This window comes from Mesoplodon densirostris, chromosome 3 (assembly GCF_025265405.1).
Source record: "Mesoplodon densirostris isolate mMesDen1 chromosome 3, mMesDen1 primary haplotype, whole genome shotgun sequence".
In the NCBI taxonomy this organism is placed as follows: domain Eukaryota; kingdom Metazoa; phylum Chordata; class Mammalia; order Artiodactyla; family Ziphiidae; genus Mesoplodon; species Mesoplodon densirostris.
The window spans coordinates 64,281,634-64,302,809 of NC_082663.1; the positions used below are offsets into that span (position 1 = coordinate 64,281,634).

The 21,176-nt window shown below is 40.1% G+C and overlaps 1 protein-coding gene across 1 annotated transcript in view; it reads right to left on the reverse strand.

Moving 5' to 3' along the window:
* DMGDH (dimethylglycine dehydrogenase) overlaps nucleotides 1–21,176 on the reverse strand; it is a 61,741-nt gene that overhangs the window by 38,341 nt on the left and 2,224 nt on the right. Inside the window, exons 3-6 of the mRNA XM_060091780.1 lie at nucleotides 13,768–13,866; nucleotides 11,832–11,996; nucleotides 8,922–9,126; nucleotides 2,301–2,549 (exon numbers count right to left, since the gene is read on the reverse strand). Coding sequence (XP_059947763.1) covers nucleotides 2,301–2,549; nucleotides 8,922–9,126; nucleotides 11,832–11,996; nucleotides 13,768–13,866 — 718 coding nt within the window. The remainder of the gene's footprint in view (nucleotides 1–2,300; nucleotides 2,550–8,921; nucleotides 9,127–11,831; nucleotides 11,997–13,767; nucleotides 13,867–21,176) is intronic.

Here is a 21,176-nt window from a genome sequence, read left to right on the forward strand (position 1 = left end):
AATGCCACTGTGGTCAGGATGCCACAGCGGCCCTGACGTGTGCTCCACAGTGATTTAAATCTCTGAATCAGCTTACATTTAAAGATGGCCCGTTAGGAAGGTATTGTACTTTCTTTTTAAAGTCTAAACTTGATATTTACTATCAACAGATGAGTACTGTTATATTAGGATACTATATTACTGAGAAGAATAGTGTTATTTCCTGAAACAATAAACCATGAAAGTTAACCTTTTTAATAGAAAATTTTTTTTTTTTTTTTTTTTTTTTTTGCTGTACGCGGGCCTCTCACTGCTGTGGCCTCTCCCGTTGCGGAGCACAGGCTCCGGACACACAGGCTCCGCGGCCATGGCTCGCGGGCCCAGCCGCTCCGCGGCATGTGGGATCTTCCGGGATCGGGGCACGAACCCGTGTCCCCTGCATCGGCAGGCGGACTCTCAACCACTGCGCCACCAGGGAAGCCCAGAAAATTTTAATTGATGCATATTAGCACTTTCCAGCATTTAGGCCGATCACAATTTTAAAAAACAAACAATAATAATTTGGTTTGTCAAGAGAGGTCTTTTATCCTTCAATTAACCATAGAAGTCTGCTTCATCCTCTCAGGTGAGGGCAAATGGGAGTGTGCAAAGTCATGTCAGGACAGTGGGGATAAATGAAAAACCACTTTAGCATCTAGGATGATGAATTCTAGACACCTTTTAACTCTTAGCGGGGAAGGATGGCATGGAGGCTTCATTCCTCTAGCCCTCTTCTATAAACATCTGAGAGCTGGAATTCTGTGAAAAGAGTCAGGGTCTTGGAGCACAGTCATCTTCTCAGTCATAAAAGGCACTGGGATTGAAGGCAGGGCTATGGATGAGCTGCTAAAAGAATATCGCCACCAATCCCAGGGATGCTCCCACACAGCAGCCAGCCAGCTCCTTCTTGTCTCTCCTGTGGACTGCATGTCAGGTCAGGGAGGCCTGCAGATCACTCGGGTTACACCAGGGCATGTGGACGCCCAGGGCCAGCCAACAATCTGGCTGTTCCTCCAACTAGAATTATTTAAATATTTGTTCAATAAATATTATTGAATATTTGTTCAAATATTTATGTGGAGGAGAGATTGCCAGCATGGGGGAAGAACAGAGAAGGAGACTCCCAGGTGGCAGATTAGCCCTCCCTCTGGGATCGGGAGCCATTCCCCTCAGGCCCGAATGTGCGGAGCCAACCCAGCAAAACCAAAGCCCTCAGTTGACTGGCCCAACTTCTGTGGAAGGTGGTTTATCATTTGTAGTAATGTGGGCACAGATGTTCTTTGAAGAGTAGGAGGGAGGGATTCATTCCCTAGCCCAAGTAGCTTATCAAAGTATAATTCTAGAAAGCACAATTACCTCCATTTCTTTATATTCCCTATAATATTTGTTTGCCAATGACATTTTAGCTCCTTTTTTTTCTTTTTTTTTTTGCGGTACGCGGGCCTCTCACTGCTGTGGGCTCTCCCACTGTGGAGCACAGGCTCCGGACGCGCAGGCTCCGCGGCCATGGCTCACGGGCCCAGCGGCTCCGCGGCATGTGGGATCCTCCCAGACCGGGGCACGAACCCGTGTCCCCTGCATCGGCAGGCGGACTCTCAACCACTGCGCCACCAGGGAAGCCCTCAGCTCCTTTTATAGATTAAAACCTGAGATACCTCCTTAGGTGAACCAACCCTTCATCTGGCTCTGCAGAAATGTTTCATGAAAAACAAAAACAGGTCCTTCTCTCCCTTACAGATCTTGAAAGAGAAACTATGGTACCTCCTGAGTTAGCACTGAGGCCTAAGACTTTTCCACATCCATTTATGCAGCACAGGAGGGCTTCAGTTCGCAGTACCAACTTATCCTGCTCTGCTATAGACTTTGAGGCTTTCATTCTTAACAGGCTGGATGTCCTATCTCTGCTACCTGTTGTGTTTCCAACTGTCAAAGAACAAGAGCAGCTATATCCAAATCTAGAAACTAGACCAAGCAAGCAGGGGAATAAGGAGAAAAGGGATGGATGCAGGAGGTTGGTGTGGGCAGGTAACAATTACCTGGGGCCTTCCAAAGCAGCGGGGAGCATCTTTTTCAGCTTTCCCACCACCAATTCTCTTTCCTTATCCCCTGTTGTGATTGTTCAAAGGGATATGAGAACAGAATTTACTTCGAATCCCTCACTTCCAATGCCCCAGGTATCTAATAGTCTAGTATTATGGTGTCATCTTATTCTACAGCCAGCCCAGAGTTACAAGGAAGATAAAATAGATGTGTCTGCACACACTTCTATTTGCTGAACCCACCTGGAGGAACTCCACTGGTGACCCATGAGTCCTGAACTTTCATTTTCTCTTGACTCTCATATGGACCAAACAAAAGCCCATCCCTTTCCTGTCGGAGGTAATAAGATCCTTCCAGGTCACGGAGCACCGGGAGTTCTCGCTTTAAAGCTTTCACTTCAGGGATGGTCGATGTGACAACATACTGATGCTGAACTGGAATGAGAGGATGTTCTAGTCCAATCATCTTACCTACTTCACGAGCCCAAAACCCTGAAATAAAAAAATCATTTAAAAATGTCACCACATATAAAAACATACCACAGATGACATTGATACAGCAATTTCAATTCAAATAAAATATTTAGAATACTTCAGTGCTCATGGCAAAGTCTAAAGAATGTCGTAACAATGCAAATGAACTTATCTACAGAGCAGAAACAGACTCACAGGCATAGAAAACAGACTTGTGGTTGCCAAGGGTGAGGTGGGGGAGGGATGGACTGGGAGTTTGGGATTAGCAGATGCAAACTATTATATAGAGAATGGATAAACAACAAGGTCTTACTGTATAGCACAGGGAACTATATTCAATATCCTGTGATAAACCATAATGGAAAATAATATGGAAAAGAATGTATAATATATATCTGAGTCACTTTGATGTACAGCAGAAATTAGCACAACATTGTAAATCAACTATACTTCACTAAACTAAATTAAAAAAAAAAGAATGTCCATAAAAACTTTACATTTTTTGCCATTGCAAAATTGAACAGGAGAAGAGAAGACAACATTTCACACTACCCCAGAGTTTTGAAGAATCTAAGGGAACTCCATTCCTGAAAAACAATTCTGCCCATAAGCAAAGGTGTGCAAAAAAGAAAATTATGGGCCTCCCTGGTGGCGCAAGTGGTTGAGAGTCCGCCTGCCGATGCAGGGGATACGGGTTCGTGCCCCGGTCTGGGAGGATCCCATATGCCGCGGAGCGGCTGGGCCCGTGAGCCATGGCCGCTGAGCCTGCGCGTCCGGAGCCTGCGCATCCGGAGCCTGTGCTCCGCAACGGGGGAGGCCACAACAGTGAGAGGCCCGCATACCGCAAAAAAAAAAAAAAAAAAAAAAAAGAAAATTATTTGAAGGAAAAAAATAAATAACCCAAATATATAGAATGTACAAATGTTGATAAGAAAGACAGTAATGGACTGACCTTACTTGTAGAGCAGGGACGGTCAGGCAATGGAAGAGGCCCTGGGTCGATGTGATCAACATAATAATCATGCATAATAAAGCCCTACCAGTTAGTCCTCTATCCCCCAGACCCTCCTCTCCCCAAACTGTTGAAGCCTAAAATTCCACAAACACAGAATTGTTCTGTTAACTTAAAATTTGAAAATGTATACACTTTGGGAGAGATAGCCTTTTAAGTTTTCTGTTCTTTTAAAAGTTTAGTTTGAACATGTTTGGAAGATCCTTTCTTGCAAAGGCATGAAGGCACCTGGTGTCCAGAGCAGGGGGGAGGAGGTGCCACAGCAAAGAGGAGAGGTCTCATAGATAAGTGAGAGTTCCCACAACCTATGTTTCTCCCTTCAGTGTGCAAGGGGACTGTCTTCTTGGGGGAGATGAATATTATTTTTTTTCCTTTGCAAAAGATGGAACCAGATAATTTGTGACTGAAAGACCCTTGATTCTCCCTCTAGGTGACTCTTAAGGCTACAGATGTGGAGCTAAAGTCCAGAACGATAAAGAGACATGCCCAAGGTCACACTGGGAGACCCTGAAATGGTCACATCTTACTGGTTTTCTTGCTACAGAAAGACTATTTTTTAAATCCAAGATTCCTTCACTTGTATAAAGGTATTTGAGAATCTAAAATGATAAAAATGATTAGTTGGCAGGGATGCAGGGTCACCTGACCCATCAATGAATTATTGGGGAGAAGGGGGATTCTATTTGCTTGTTTGTTTGTTTCATAAGAATTTTGAATAAATCATTCAAATGATTAGGGAATCTTCCTTAAGCTATTTCTTTAGAGACTGCATTCTCTAAATTTTTAACCATTTCTGTTTCTCCTTTTTTTGGCAATCTAATAAGGAGTCCTGAAGTCTCTGTTATTATGAAGCTCAGAGCTAGTCACAAATCATCACTTATGAGTCTAGGAACCCTGACTACTGTACTCTTATGTGGCATCTAAACATCACTCTTGCGTTCTGTTGCTTTGTTTTGGCCTAACGGCTAAGTCGGTCACACTTGGATAACAGCCCCAGAAATGGGTGTCCATTTGCAAACCAAAAATCTTACCTGTGGGCATTAGAGCTGTTTGCTGGTCTTTGAATAATTTAATGACTTAATTTATTCTTGCCTAGGAAGATGTGAATTACCAATGTCAGGACTTTGTAGGATAATATAGTAAAGCCACATATTCTAGTTATATGCACTGGAGCAGTTTCAAAATATAAAAAGCCAAAATATTTAGCCTAGCAATTCAAACTACTGCAGTGCTTAATATACTTGCTTCAATTAATAACATAAATTGAAGGAAATAAATCCTGTCCTATTCAAATATATTTATAAATTTCTGAATCTAATTGCTTGTTTATTAATATACTTCATCATTAAAATAAAGTGGAAGTGTATGCATAAATATCATATAACTATATTACTCCAAACCCCATAGCAAGCTGGACACTGTTTTTCCCTACGTGGTGGTGTTTGTTAGCATTCTCTTCCTCTATATGTCAATCAAGTTAACATAAAACTTGCCAGGATTACACTTCAACCCTTGCTAGATCACCCACCCAGCAAGTTCAAAGGGAAGAGAAACAAATGTGGAGGAATCCTCTATAACCTACCATTATCACCTGAAAAAACACGGAACAGAAGAGTCAATAAAAAAGTGATCATTAGAAATGGCTTCCAATTTTTAAAAATGCAGTGACTGACAGAAATGGAGTTAAAATGAACAGTACAGGTTGGTGGACAGGTTTACTTCTACTAGATGGTTTATACAGTGACAATGATGTTTATACAGTGACATTCTCTGATGCAAAGTATTGGTAAAATTAAGCAATTCTTTTTTGGCTGAACACTGGGCTTCATCTTGGCATGACCCAATCACATTTCCGATTTACCATATTAGGAAAATTCTTAAGTAAATTTTACAGAGTTATCTCAGGGCTTAACGAGTCAACTGTAAACAAGATCAAGAGAAACATTCCTCACCATGCAAAGAAAAAGCTTGCATCACAGTGAATAGCTCCTGCCCTTGCCCTTGAGCTGCCTCTGGGGCTCAGGTTAGACGGAAGGTAGAGTGAAGCTGTGTTTAAAGCAGTACTAAAGGCAAGTTAGCCTATTGCACACCAAGAAGAGGTCAGCAGGGTCAGAAACTGTTCCTCAGCTCTGCTTGCTCAAGAATAAGGTTCCTACATTCCCTCTCCTGTAGGAACACTGATATAGCAGTGTTTCTCCAAAGATATTTTACAGACTATCTGGTACAGACAGTACAGTACCTGGAGTACTTGTTTAAAATACAGCTTCCCAGCCAGACCACCTGGGAAACTTCCCACGGTGACTCTTACGCACCTAGGTTGAGAACCAAGCTCTTTGGGAGGTCAGTTTACCAGCAGAATGGGTGCTGGATGACTACAGAGCAAGTGAAAGGATCTGGGGACAGATGTGACACTTGATGCTAGTGCTTCCCAGACCAGGGCACAGACTTTCAAGGAAATAATTATAATAATCATAAAAATTATCATGATTAGACTTAATTTGTTTAGTGCTTTCTATGTGGTAGGACTTTTCTGGGTACTTTACATCATTTACAGATCAGAATAACTTGTTCAGATGGGAACTATTATCTCCATTTTACAAATGAGTAATTTGCCCAAGTCACGCAGTTGGCAATAATGTGTCTCTGGTCGAGATAGCCCCACTGCCCTGGACAGTGCTGGAGACACATCAGCAAACTGATACATTTCTGCTTTTAGACTTCCCTTTCCATGGATATCCTGAAGATTCAGCAGCCTTCTGTTATGACTCCATGTAAAGAAACTTTTAGCAGGTTATGGTACAATTGAGTAGATAAGAGTGGCCTTTACATCATTTACGTTTTGGTTGTATATCCAAGTCTATATCCTGGTTACTTTAATTAGGTTTCAGAGCTGCCTGAGGGCCTCACCTGAATTTATGAGACATCCTGGACTCACTGAGTAACTCTGGGAAACATTCCATCAGACATACATTCTAAATCATGTTAGCACAATGCCTTCTGCAGATGGTTGCTTTTATTCATAAAATTAATCTTTGTTAGCTTTAAGTCTAGAAAGGGGCATATCCAAAACTTCACCCCCAATTACTGAGGTTTACTTTTGGGGGAACTTCTATACTTTAAATCAAGTTTTTTTTGAAAACAGACATAAATAACTAAACACACACCCCTCCACACCTTCCACGGACTATTTATATGTGATCAGTTCGATTTTCTCCAATAACTTTTGCCCAGCGGAAGAGAACAGATGGAGAAGAAAAAGGAAAAAAGAGATATGGGCCAGAGATGTGATCTGAATGATGTAAAGAACTGAGAATTGAGACCGTATAGTTCTTCATACAACTGTGAACAAGGAGCTGCCTGGAGTTACCAAGACCTGAGGATGGAACTCAGATGTGGCTGAGTTAAAGGCATCAGGAGCAAAGAATGAAGAAGGACATCCTGAAGAACAGTTTTTCTGGTGCTGGTCTGGGATTTGTTTTCTGAGGCCAGTACCAGAAAAACTGTTCTCCAGGATCTCCTGCCACTGTCCTCCTCTGCCCGGATCACCCCACAAGATTGCACAGCTGCATAGAATATTTCATCTGGTAACCAATGTCCTGGGCTTAGGTCAGATCTCTTTGGAAATTATTCTTTCTCTTCAGAGATTCCTTATTCCTCACAGATTGTGCTTTAGAAAACAAAATATTACAAGTGCAACGAATCGTGCAAATAAATATTTATCCATTTTAGGAAAACAATAGATAAATGTGTTAAATTAAGGTCTTCTATGTTATTTGTCAAAATATCAGTTGGGGGTGTGTGGCTGCCTGAAGCACTGTGTTAAGAAAAATCGTGGGGTTTGTCCAAGTCTCTCTGAAATGAGTGCAGTGATCAATTAGCAATGTCTGACACGGGTGCTGGATATGAAGTCAGAGCATGTTTATTTAGTATTTGCTATCACTATGAAAACAGTCAAATGTTTTTAGAGGCTCTATTCAGGAGACCATAAAGAAAGTTGCAAAATTACAAAGAATTTTTGCTACTTGTAAAAAAAAAAGGATGAATGATTTCATTGCCTTAGATCTTCTAGCAGAATTTCGACCAGATGTACCCAAGGACAGTGGGGGATGGGGGGTGCCTGATGGGGATTTCCTTGGGGGCAGGGCAAGTGAAATTCAAAAACAAAGCAAAGTTTTATGCCTTTGCTCTTATTTATTAGGTAAGTCCTTTTACATTATTTGGAATTTCAAATGATGTTAAAGAATGAATGAGATTTTATGCTTTTCAAATGGGGGGCGTGGGTTAGGAAGATTCAGAAATACTAACTTAAACTCTTAAATACTGAAGACATGACTTTTTCCAGGGCCACTAAAAATGGTTTGTTAAAAAATAACATCAATCAGAAGTTACGATTTAGAGGAAAGAATCCTCAGGGTATTTGTTTCTGGCATGTCCTCACGGCGTATCATCTGATCTGATAAATAATAAAGATTGTTTTCATTTTGTAAATTTAAGCAATGACTCAAAGAGCAGAACATGAGAAAATCAGTAGCTGCCTCATGTTTATTTTACGTTTTAAATTAACCATTATGAACTATAGATAAATATAAATTATTAGCCCAGTTTAGATTGCACAAGCAGTTTCATTTGCACCAGGATTTATTTTTATGTGTGATATTTGAAATTTACTTCATAGGCAGAGAACCTGATAGAAAGTATGTTAATTCAAGAATCAAAAGACCCAGGTTCAAGTCCTGGCTCTGACATAACTGTCACTTTGCCAATTAGTATAACCTTCTTGGACCTTGGTCTCCACAAATGGAAAATAAGTGAGTTGTTAGATTATCTCAAATATCCCTTTTGGCTTCATTACCCTGAGACTAAATTGTAACAGAGCAACCTAAAGAAAAGATTATGACATATATTTAATAATGTGCTGAAAGGAAAAGGGTTAAAAGTTTTTTGAACAGAGTAAAGTAATCAAAATAGGTGAGAAAGATCACAAATAATCAACTCTGCTCTAAAAAACAAACTGAGAGCAAAGAGGATGCTCGTGAATTTGAACATTAGAATTTGGTTATTATTATAAAGAAAATGTGAACACAGGAAGGAAAAAGAAGCATAATTTAGCAAAACATTATCCGGAGCAGAATAAAATGGAGCATGGAGAAGAAAACCAACTCACTATGGATAACCAAGGACAGAGTTGTATCTCACACAACAAGAGCAAAGTGATGGAGGGAGAGCTTTGTAGCTTAGAAACAGACAAAATGTTTGCCATGGGAGTACCATGGTGTTTCATAACAATGTTCATAGTATAAAATATTACGTTATGACTAAACATCTTATTTCTTTGCCACTTGAAAAAAAACAGTATTTTTTTTTTAAATGACGCTTACCTGCAGCATTCACAATTCTATTTGCTCTCATAGATCCCTGTGGTGTTTCAACATCCCATGTTCCATCTGACTTGGGTTTCAAAGAAGTCACCGGTGCAGGATATTTTAAAAGGGCACCATATTTCCTAGCCCCAGCAGCCAGGGCCATAGTTAGAGAGTAAGGATCAATGTGACCATCTCCAGGATTATACAGTCCAGCTAAAATCTAAATCGATCACAAAAGAGTCAATATTCAAATGAATACATATACTCACTCAGTGTAACTGTATCCTGCCAGCAAATGTTTAGCAAAACTGGACTTGAAAAATGCATCATGGCATCAGATTGATCAGTCTCCACTTTTTTTTTTTCTATGTCCAAGCTCAGAGCTAGGCAGGACTCACATTGAGAGTTAAGTAGACAGGCTATTTGACAGAGGCTTGCAATTGTTTCCAACATTCATTCTCCCCTCCCCCACAAAGCAATGGAAACCAAATGTTTATTTAGACACATAACCACTAAGAACAAAGAGTTTCCAATAGTTGGCAGCTACTAGTTCCAGATGGTAGCTAAAACCATCACTAAATTCTGGTCAATGAAATGCAAATGAAAGTGTCAAATGAAAGTGTCATGGTCACATGAACCATTTTAAGGAGACAACTGGCATATGCCCTTTGTCCCTTCTTTGTCCCTTCCTCCATTCTGCTGTCTGGAATGCAGACATGATGGCTGGTGCTCTAGCTGCCATCTTGGAGTAAGAACAAAGGAGTCACATCCTAGGAATGACAAAGCAATGATCCAGAAGGCGACTGGATCCCTGAAGTCTTCATGGATAAGAGCCACCCTTCAGCCCTGGACTGCCAAAACGAAGGAGAAATAAATGTCTATCTTGTTTAAGCATTATTATTTTGGTTTCTAACATTTGCAGTTAAATCTAATACTAATTGATAAATTATTTATATTTAATTGTTTAATACTGTTAATAGATTCACATGTTAAATATATATCTGGTGTCAGGAAAATGTATACTTGATTCAGTCATCAACAACTAGTTCTTAAATACCTACTTTGTGCTATGGCTTGAGGTACTGTGGGGGAAACAAAGAAGAATAAAACTCAGATGAAACAAGGAAGGAGCACTGAAATAGTACAGTTAGTTCTCATCCATTCAACAAAAATCTATTAAGCACCAAGTATGGTCAAGAGGCTTTTGTCAATTTTTTTTCTGCATCTATTGAGATGATGATGTATTTTTGTCCTTTATGCTATTCATGCAACATTGCATTGATTGATTTTTAGATGTTAAACTAACCCTGCATAGCCAGGATAAATTCCACTTGTTATGCTAAAAAAATCCTTATTATATGTTGCTGAATTCAGTTTGCTAGTATTTTGTTGAGGACTTTTGCATCAATATTCATAAGAGATACAGGTCTTTCTCTTCTTGTGATGTCTTTGTCTAGTTTTGGTATCACAGCAATACACTCTGGCCTCACAGAATAAGTTGGGAAGTGTTCAATTCTCTTCTATTTTTGGAAGAGTTTGTGAAGAATTGTAGTAATTCTTCTTTAAACGTCTGGTAGAATTCACCAGTGAAACCATCTGGGCCCCAGCTTTTCTTTGTGGGAAGTTTTGGATTACTAATCCAATCTCTTGTTATAGGTTTAGTGCAAGAGACTTTTGGTTTTAACGGAATTTGTATTACTGTGGACTTCTAAATGTCACTTTGGTGTTTCATAATGGATATGTCCTTATGCAGTGACCCTAGATCTATTTGATTTGGCACCCTGCCCAGAGCCAGAGAATACTCTTCCCACATATTTCCATTGCCCAATGTCCTTGAGAAAAATCTGTGATGGTGAGAACTTCCAGCAGAGCATCCCAAGATTGACATATAAACAGATATAAGAATATCCTTCCTGGCAGTGGTGGCAGAATTTAAACGCAGAGAATGCAATGCAACATCAATCTGCCACCAAATTGGCATCACACAAAACTACTGAAAAGGAGTGCCAGCAACCTGTCAAGACTCACAGGGGCTAACAACCCAGCTCCCAGAGCAACGCTATGAACCCTTAGGTGTCAGAGATACTACACTGGGGAGAAACACAAGCCTCTGCTTCTCTGAACAGCTCCACCTTGTACCCTTAGGTAGCATATGTACAAAGGAGTCAGAAAGCCTGGGTTCAAATCTCCTCTAGCTCTTTCTAGCTGGATGGGCTCGGGCCCACTATGTACACTATCTAAGCTGCAATTTCCTGTTTAGTAATAATCTATACCTTCTATTATTATTGTGAAGAGTAAATGAGATTATACATGTAAATGGCTTTGCATAATACCTAGTACATTAAGTATGGGCTGTAGTGTTAAGTAGTGTAGTATTAGTCATTGTTATTATTATTCAAATGGGATTATCACCCAGCAAAAAGACACTAAATTCCCAAGTGGATTTTCTCAGCTAAATTTGGTTAGATCAATACCTGTCAGGGTAGAACAGCTATGAGTCAGGTGATATCTGTGTAGCAATATAACATGTACTTCTACCTTTGATTTTGTAAAAAAAAATGTTAGTAACACAGTCTTTCTATACACACATTTGTCACACCTGGTTATTGTCTTCTCTGCATTTCTCAAACAGAAGGTTTATTATAGAAACCTCCAGATCTGGGGGACACAGTAATAGAAAGGTATTGAAAATGTTTCCTCAGTTGTAATAGGTAGAAAGTTAATAAGATTTTTCATTACCTTTACTGTATTTAGCAAACATAATAGCCCATCTTATAATTTACCCGAATTCCAGCATTAATCATCTGATTTTGACATTCAAAATGTGTGCACAAAGTTTTTTCTAATTAAATTTCTAAAATAAAATTTTCTGATCTTAATTAAAATCAACAAATGGTTAAAAAAAAATGCCCTTAGGTTAAATACCTTATTCATGTTGAGTAAAGGAAACATCTCTTTTATTTTTTCAGGTTCAATAATATACTGTTCCGTTGCATGCCAGCCAGTCCGAGTCATTTGATATTTAAATTCATCTACCCTTACAGGAGTTGTAGCAATTCTGATACTACCTGGCTGATGGAATCCCACCACCTGTGATGACAATGCCAGTAAAAACTCATAAATAAATCATTATTTGGCACTCAAACATGGTTCTTCTCCAGCACAATGAAAATGAAGGTGTGTAAGAAAAGAGATTCACTATGCAGTGAAAGTGATAGCTATATACCATATTTACATCATATGCAAGATGTTCATTTTGCAAATGCTTACTAAGTGTCTCCTCTGTGCCAGGCACTATGCTAAGCCCCAGAGATGCTGTCGTGAACAAGAGAGATGAAGATCCTGCCTGGATGGAGCTTACAGTCTATAGGTGAAGATGGACAGCTAAATGCATAATTACAACATGAGATAGTGCTCATGTACAGAGTGGAAGAAAATTATGTGAAAAAAAGAAAGACGAAGGATTTGAAGAGGGAACATGAAGAATCAGAATGTTGCAGTGAGGAGATTAAGTGTGAATTGAAATAAACATTCATCTGGCATTTACTGAAGTCCTTTAGTTGGCCAAGCACTCAGCAAGGCCCTAGGTGACAGTGATCAAAGATGCAGTCATTATCTTCAAGCTGCTCGGAATCTGTAGGGAAGACCAATCAGTAAAGCAACAATCACAACTGAGAGGGATTCGTTTTATAAGAGGTATGTGTACACATGTTCTTAGAACCAAGAGATATGCCCTCAGCTCCGCCTGACTGCTGGGTGAACAAAGTCAAGCATGGCTTCTCAAAGGAGACGCCCCCCAGGAAAGGGTGGAAGGCGAATGCTGAAATGGGGACCAGAAGGAATGCTGTCTCAGGCAGACAGCCCAGCTCATTCTAGAACTGTATGCAATTAAGAATAGCTGAAGCATCTGAGCATAGCAAAGAGTGGCAAGAGAAAACACTGGAAAGGCAGGCAGGGCTTAGCTAATGAAGGCCCTTCTTCTTTGGCTTTTGTCCTGTAGACAGTGGGGAGCCATATGATGGTTTTAGGCAAGGGAAATAGCATGAAAATTTTAAGCAGACTTCAGTCTTAGTCTATGGATACTCTTTGCCTGCCACTTTATTTTGAAAGTACTAATACAAATGAGAAGAGATAAAAATAAAAGTGAGGGGGGCTTCCCTGGTGGCGCAGTGGTTGAGAATCTGCCTGCCAATGCAGGGGACATGGGTTCGAGCCCTGGTCTGGGAAGATCCCACATGCCGCCAAGCAACTGGGCCCCTGAGCCACAACTACTGAGCATGCATGTCTGGAGCCTGTGCTCCACAACAAGAGAGGCCGCGATAGTGAGAGGCCCGCACACTGCGATCAAGAGTGGCCCCCACTTGCCCCAACTAGAGAAAGCCCTCGCACAGACACTAAGACCCAACACAGCCATAACTAAATAAATAAACAAACAAACAAACATATTTTTTTTTTAAAAAGTGAGGGGCTTTTAGTGAAGTACTTTTCAAAGGCATGTGACAATCTGGCATGTACAATTGTCAGATCCTTTGCAATCCAGTGCAGAAAGGCTGTGATATCTTAGTTTCTAGATATAGAAGCTGACTAAAGATATTTTTGAAAGCTACTTTTTATTCTTTTCTCATGTAAAAAATCAGGAGCAGGTAATTACATGGCTAATACACTTCAAGAAATTAAACTGATTGAAAAGCAAGCTCTAGAGGTTCTCATCTTAAACTCTCATCAGAATCCTCTACCACATTTCACATTTCATGGCTGTCACTACACACAGCGATACATGATGATATCAAAATCTTTCAGTAATCTTATGTATCTCTGAGAAACTGACCTAAAAAGACAATTTCAAGATAAACGCATTTACCTGTCCAGTTTCTTCTTCCAGTTTCTCATAAAGTTTGATGCTATCATAATGTATTTTCTTTAAGTTTATTCCAGGATGAAAGTAAGTTGTTAAACCTGCCTTAAAAGTGAGGAGGAAAGGAAATACCGAAAAAAATTAACATTCTCAAAATGTGGACAGTTTATCTGTTAAGAAGTAATTTACTAATGGCCAGAAATTGACAAGCACCAGTCAGTCCTCTGGGATGAGAACACATCAGCATGAGTTTGAATGCACATTGCATAAGGCTTGTGACAGTTATAAGAACCCACTTGAACCACATAAATAATGTGAGAGCCAGCCAACAAACACATATAGTAAGTCCCTAAAAGTTATTAGGGAAAGGATTGTTTGCAGATTCAGAAATGGGATGACTTAGATGGAATCACTTAGGTTAGGAATGTATGCTATTAGGAAAAATATGGGGGGACGGCATACAATGTGGACTCAAACCAACAAAGCGTGTGTTCCCTTAAGGAGAAGGACTGTGAACAAGCAAGCAAAAAGTTTTCCTTGTCCCAATCCCCACCACTCCCTTGAATCAAGCAGCCCTCCTATTTTCTTTCTTGAAATTTCCAAAATTGAAGAAGTAGAACATTCCTAGGAATTAGAGCCTGTTGAGTGATGAACAGACCTTTGTCATAGCTTAACCAGTTGATGAATGAGCACATAGATTATACCCTGCAAACATTTCCTGAATAAATATTGAATAATCACTCTCAGGAAAATATCTAAATATTACCTGCCAAACCCCTTTTTATCAACTCTGGCAGATGCAATATAGTATCCAGACAAAGAATTCTAAGCAATGATATGAAGCAGGTTCTCTCAGTTAAGTATCTGGGGCCCCATTCAGCAGCTAATTTATCCTGGAAAGCTCATCCGAATACAATCTGTTTAAAATAAAGTCTGTTTGCGAGTATTTATAAAGTTCTTCGTGTTGGGCATTTGGTTCTACTGATATCACTTATATGCAGAATCTAAAAAAAGTGATACAAATGAACTTATTTACAGAACAGACATAGACTCACAAGACATAGAAAACAAACTAATGGTTACCAAAGGGGAAAGAGCCAGGGGAGGGATAAATTGGGAATTTGGGATTAACAGATACATACTACTATATATAAAATATTGATAGATAAACAATGAAGACCTACTATGTAGCACAGGGAACTATATTTAATGTCTTGTAATAACCTATAATAGAAAAGAATCTGAAAAAGAATATATATGTATAACTGAATCACTTTATTGTACGCCTGAAACTAACACAACTTTGTAAATCAACTGTACTTCAATTAAAAAAAAAATCCGCCATTTAAGTTCATCAGTGATCCTTTATGGACCAGAATCCTCCGTGTCTATCAAGTATTTGTTCAAGCATTTGGCTACTTTTCCAAGAAAAATGTTGGCCCAACGTCATAGGTCCTCTCATAGCACAGCCCCATAATGAGGCAACTGTGAGTCAGGTTCCCTAACTTTCAGCCAAATATCACATCCTTCTTTACATGCTTGGTATCTAGTGTGATATGAAGTTTTCTAGTTCAATAATAGAGAATCTCTGGCCTTCAGGCATCTTCTAGAGAACTCAATTTTGTTTTCAATATATCTTGTGTCAGTTGAGAAAATGGATATTCACAAGCCTGGGCCTAGGGTTCTGTTCACCATTCATTCCTCAAGATCCTCTAAGTTTAACCTAGGTTAAGCCAGACCACCCAAAAATGATATACCTACACTACATCAATCTTCTTCCCCACCCTGGAAAGCTGTTTTCATAGAATGAGTTAATGATCTCTCTACTGAAAGAGTCACATCAGTTTGTTTTGTAAAGCTCTTACTCAAAACATTTAGCTCAATATCCTTTTTTTAGGGAACAAAGTCTTCTAGGAATTTCTGGTCAAGGAAAAATTGGTCTTTCTTACTGAAATGCTATAACTATTTCTACTGAACAATTCATACAACCCTAGTTTCCTTGCTGCCAGGACAGTCAGAAGTAAATCCTGAGCTCAATTTTTTGTCAGGTTAAAATTACACACACACACACACACACACACACACACACACGCACACACACACATATATATAATTTTTGTATTCCTTACATTTTTTATCAACCAGTTTTTGTCTTTTGATCTGTGTTTAAAATTTGGGGTCAACCATATCTGTGCTTTTATTGTGAGTTATTTGAATGTAATGTCCTGCATGGTATTTATTGTTAACTTGTGTGTCAGTCCTGTGGCATGGGGTGGAAGAAGGGTACAGTGTTTTTCCTTTCTGGGCTCCAGCAAAGATATTTTAAGTGGGAAGTTTGAAGAAGAAGAAAAACACTGTTCTTATCCTTCAGGATTTTATAGTCTGATTGGGGTCATGAAACTTTCATACATGAAACAATGAAATCAAGAGCATATGATTAAGTGCCAGAGCATAGAGAGAAAAACACAAGAACTAAGGGAACTAAGAGAAGAGAAGATGCTGGAAGGATCACAGAAGGCTTCATGGAGGACAAGGCAGGGACTTACTTTCGATTTGAAGAAAGAAAATGATTATATTTGGTGGAGAAGATAAAAGAGGGAAGATGAAATACAGACAAGAATAATCATTAAGACAACAAGGTCCTATTGTATAGCACAGGGAACTATATTCAATATCCTGTGATAAACCATAATGGAAAAGAATATTAAAAAGAATATAAATATGTATAACTGAATCACTTTGCTGTACAGCAGAAATTACCACAACGTTGTAAATCAACTATACTTCAATTTAAAAAAAGAATAATCATTAAGAATTATAACCCTTTGAATAAAATAAGAATTTATAAATCCTTGTTGATATAAATAAATAAATAAGTAGGGAGAGTGGAAGGCTCTTCCTTCTAGCAGACTAACAATAAGTATGAAAGAATGATGCAGTTAGAAAAATCATCCATGGATGCTAAAGCTAGTGATGTTCTCTCTCTCTTTAATAATCCTTCCCGCTCTGTCATGAGCCTCTACAGTCTCAAAAAGCCCAGTGACTGACCTCAAGCCTTCCCATATCCCAGTGCTTCCATGCACTTGCATCCAATAAAAATATTTGAGCATACCCACTAAAATATGTGTATTTCTTTATTCCCACATGACATATAAATATGTATTACTATATTAGCAGAGATCATAAAACACACAAAAACAACTGGAAATGAATTAAATATTGTAAATAATTCTTACTTTATTGATTGTGCAGAAAGGTTTTTGAATTTTAAAAATTTATTGTGTAGAAAAGCTTTTGAATATTAAGCTTATTAATATTTTAGCAAGGGTTATGTAATATTTTATATTACTAAAATATATATGTTGGATTAATGTTGGTAAAACAGCGATTTGAAGGTCTAATTTCTTGGTGTGTTTTCTTTTGTGATGGTTTGAATGGCTGTGATAGCTGAAGAAGCTATCTGTCAATGATACAAAGATGTAAGTGGGAGAAGTGCCCCCTCTTGGCTGTACTCTCTGTATCTTGACGCCACTTCTTCCATTCCCATCACCACCTACCAAAAGGTTTTTACTGAAATTTGACTATTAATGTTTCACGTTCTCTTGTCTATCAGCTTTTATAAGTTAATTGGGAGGTACTGCATTTTACATTTTAAAAAATGGGTACAAACCCACTGAGACTCCTCATTTGGGAAAATGTTAAATGGGTTTAAACTTAACTTTAAATTTATCTCTTGCATGTATGAGAGTTTTTTCTAGGTGATACATATCATTTTGGCCAGAAAAATCTAATAATGATACCAACATTTCCAAACACCCCTTCTCAAAATGCTTTCTTTCCAACAGGACTATTTTCCAAAAATTATTTTTCACTTGTTGTGAGCATCACCTTGACTTTGAAGGAATAAACTGCATCTGTATGTATCTCCTACATAGAATTACTGGCAGCCACTTCCATCACTACAAAGATCACCAAATTGGGGACACCTGTCTTTTTGTAAAAGAAAAACTTTAAGTTTTACAACTCTTTTGATTATTGTTATGGGATAACCAACAAACCTCTGTGTAGTACAACACATTCCCTCTCCCTTTCATCACAAATAATATTATTTAAAGCCTTGTTTCTATAAAATCGATCATAACATTGGTATCCTATAGCATGTGATCTGCAATATGTCATGACAGACTGAAGACAAAAGAAAGAATGGGGGGCTTCCCTGGTGGCGCAGTGGTTGAGAGTCCGCCTGCCGATGCAGGGGACACGGGTTCGTGCCCCGATCCCGGAAGATCCCACATGCCGCGGAGCGGCTGGGCCCGCGAGCCATGGCCGCGGAGCCTGTGTGTCCGGAGCCTGTGCTCCGCAACGGGAGAGGCCACAGCAGTGAGAGGCCCGCGTACAGCAAAAAAAAAAAAAAAAAAAGAAAGAATGGGGACGCTCCCATTGTGGAGCACCACCCTCTCCCTTAGGCAACATTGGTATCATACACAATATGTCACCCACATCAAAGGTGAGGGCTGGGCTTCCCTGGTGGCGCAGTGGTTGAGAGTCCGCCTGCGGAGGCGGGGGACGCGGGTTCGTGCCCCGGTCCGGGAAGATCCCCCATGCCGCGGCGTGGCTGGGCCTGTGAGCCATGGCTGCTGAGCCTGCGCGTCCGGAGCCTGTGCTCCGCAACGGGAGAGGCCACAACAGTGAGAGGCCCGCGTACCGCAAAAAAAAAAAAAAAAAAAAAAGGTGAGGGCTATTTATAAAGATTAGTAAAGCTTAATGTCTTTCTTATATTTTTAGATAAAAATAAACAGAGGGCTTCCCTGGTGGCGCAGTGGTTGAGAGTCCACCTGCCGATGCAGGGGACACGGGTTCGTGCCCTGGTCCAGGAAGATCCCACATGCCACGGAGCAGCTGGGCCCGTGAGCCACGGCCACTGAGCCTGCGCGTCCGGAGCCTGTGCTCTGCAACGGGAGAGGCCACAACAGTGAGAGGCCCGTGTACCGCAAAAAAAAAAAAATAAATAATAAATAAAATGAAATAAACAGAAAGGTCTAACATTGTCTTCCTACACCCCAAATGGATAATCTTGCATCTTTAGCCCTCAGCCCTCCAAAACATCCACTTTGACACCATTCCCACAGGCAGCCTCTCCTGGGGACCCCATATGCCAAAACTGCTTCTTTCTCCATTCTCTCCCCTTTCCTTCCATCCTACAAGAAATGTTCTATATTAGCAGTAGTATTGGATGCTGACAAAGCAGTCTCGTTAAAATCCAGCAAAACCTCAAGACTATTGGATTTGTGATTCCATTTTGAATATTCACATTGCAAGCTGTGCCCTCCTCCCCGGCGCATCTGATTCCTGTATGTCCCAGAAATGTGTAGCCTTGAGCACATGTGATTCTTCAGTGAGACTGCCTTTATTTTTGTAGTCTGCCCCTTCAGCTGGCCCCCCAAAACGTCCACATTCTCATATCTGTTCCAAAATTTCTCTGTGTTAAAAAATGAATGGATAAAGAAAATGTGGCATATATATATAGTGGAATATTACTCAGCCATAAAAAAGAAGGAAATTCTGTCATTTGCAACAACATGGATGGAACTTGACAGCATTATGCTAAATAAAACAAGACAAAGAGCTATAAATACCAAATACCATATGATGTCATTTACATGAGGAATCTAAAAACAAACAAACAAAACAATGGAACTCAGAGATACAGAGAACAGATTGATGGTTGCTAGAGGCAGGGGTGGTGAGGGGGTGAAATGGGTGGAGGGGGTCGAAAGGCACAAACTTCCAGTTATAAGATAAAGAAGTCCTGGGGATGGAACGTACAGCATGGTGACTACAGTTAACAATACTGTATTGTATATTTGAAAGTCACTAAGAGAGTACATCTTAAAAGTTCTCATCACAAGAAAAAAAATTTGTATCTATGTGTGGTAATGGATGTTAACCAGACTTATTGTGATCATTTTGCAATACATACAAATATCAAATCATTATGTTCTACACCTGAAACTATTATGTCAATTATATCTCAAAAAAATTCTAATCTGTGGCATTTCTTCAGGATGCTCTCTGGTGGGAGACCCCCTTGTTTGCAAGAAATCCTCTAATCAGCTTCCTAGGGCAATCCAGTTTTCTTTTCCTTTATTTGTAGGGGCCCAAGTTACCTGGCTTCTGATGCCTGAGTCCATCTTGAGCTCACCCTGCATGAATCTTATTTTGTGAACCAGAGCCTACTACTTTGTTCACAAAGCAGAAAAATGCCTTTTCCACTCATTCTGGTATCTCTCTGCTTAAGGGGAAATTATTTTGCACAGTTAACTTTTAAAAAGAAGCCATCATCTCAAAAACTTTGCCCACTTTTCTTAAAAGATCTTAGGCTATGTTGCTTTATTGTTATTATTATTATTCATGGGATGTTTAAGAAGTAATATTCAGGGATTCTAGTTATTCTAGTAACTAAATTGCGGGTTACATCAAGTCAATCCACTATAAATGAACAAAAAAGTAATTAAAATATTAAAGTGTACACCCTCCTTAACAATCCGGAAGCGTTAAAAGGGTGTAAGCCCTCCCTCTCAGGATATTCCCACTTGCCAAAATTTCCCTCTGCTTACATGCTCTTACCTGGAGAGCCTCATGGCCCCCTTGCTCCCTCACTCCTGCCCAGTCTCTGCTCGTGTCACCTTTTCGAAGTAGCCTCCAGGCTCCTCCACCCCCATCATTCTTCATCCCTTTACCCCACTCTACTCTGTGGCACCGATTACTCTAGAGCATCATTTGTGTTTTTTCCATCCGCCCCACCAGAATGTGGCTCCTTGAGGGCAGGGGCTTTGTTTTGCACACTGCTGTGTCCTCACCTCCTAGAACAGTGATGGCCTGACACAATATAGGCTCTTCATAAGTATTTGTTGAAAGACTGACCAAATGTCCACTCAAAAGAAGTCATAGGAGAGCTGTGGGAGAAATGCAGGCTTCCTATTCTATGATAAAAGGAAATCTGCACTGAAAGTCTAGTTCAGGGAGGGGAGAAGAGCCAGAGGGTCAGTGGCTTCCTGGGCCCCTCTCTCCCGGTAGCAGGAAGCAAGCTGAGGGAGAACTGTTGACACAAGAGACAAATGTGCCTATGGAGACTCAGAAAAGACACTCAGGGAGGACCAGGTAGCTGGGCCTCCCTCCCAGACTGAGGAGTGAGAGGGCTGGCAGGGGAAGAAAGAAGGAAGAGGAGCAGGGCTTGATGCCATTTTTCTAGAAGTCTCCATCCAATTGGTGGGTGTGGTCTATGTGACCACAGGGACTCTGGGGTGAAGTGGGCTTAAGTCTGGGCATCAGTCTCCCCGAAACTCAGCTGGAGGCAGGAGATCCAACTCTATCCCTTACCGTGAGCAGGTTCTGGGTGTCAAAAGGCCCCTAAA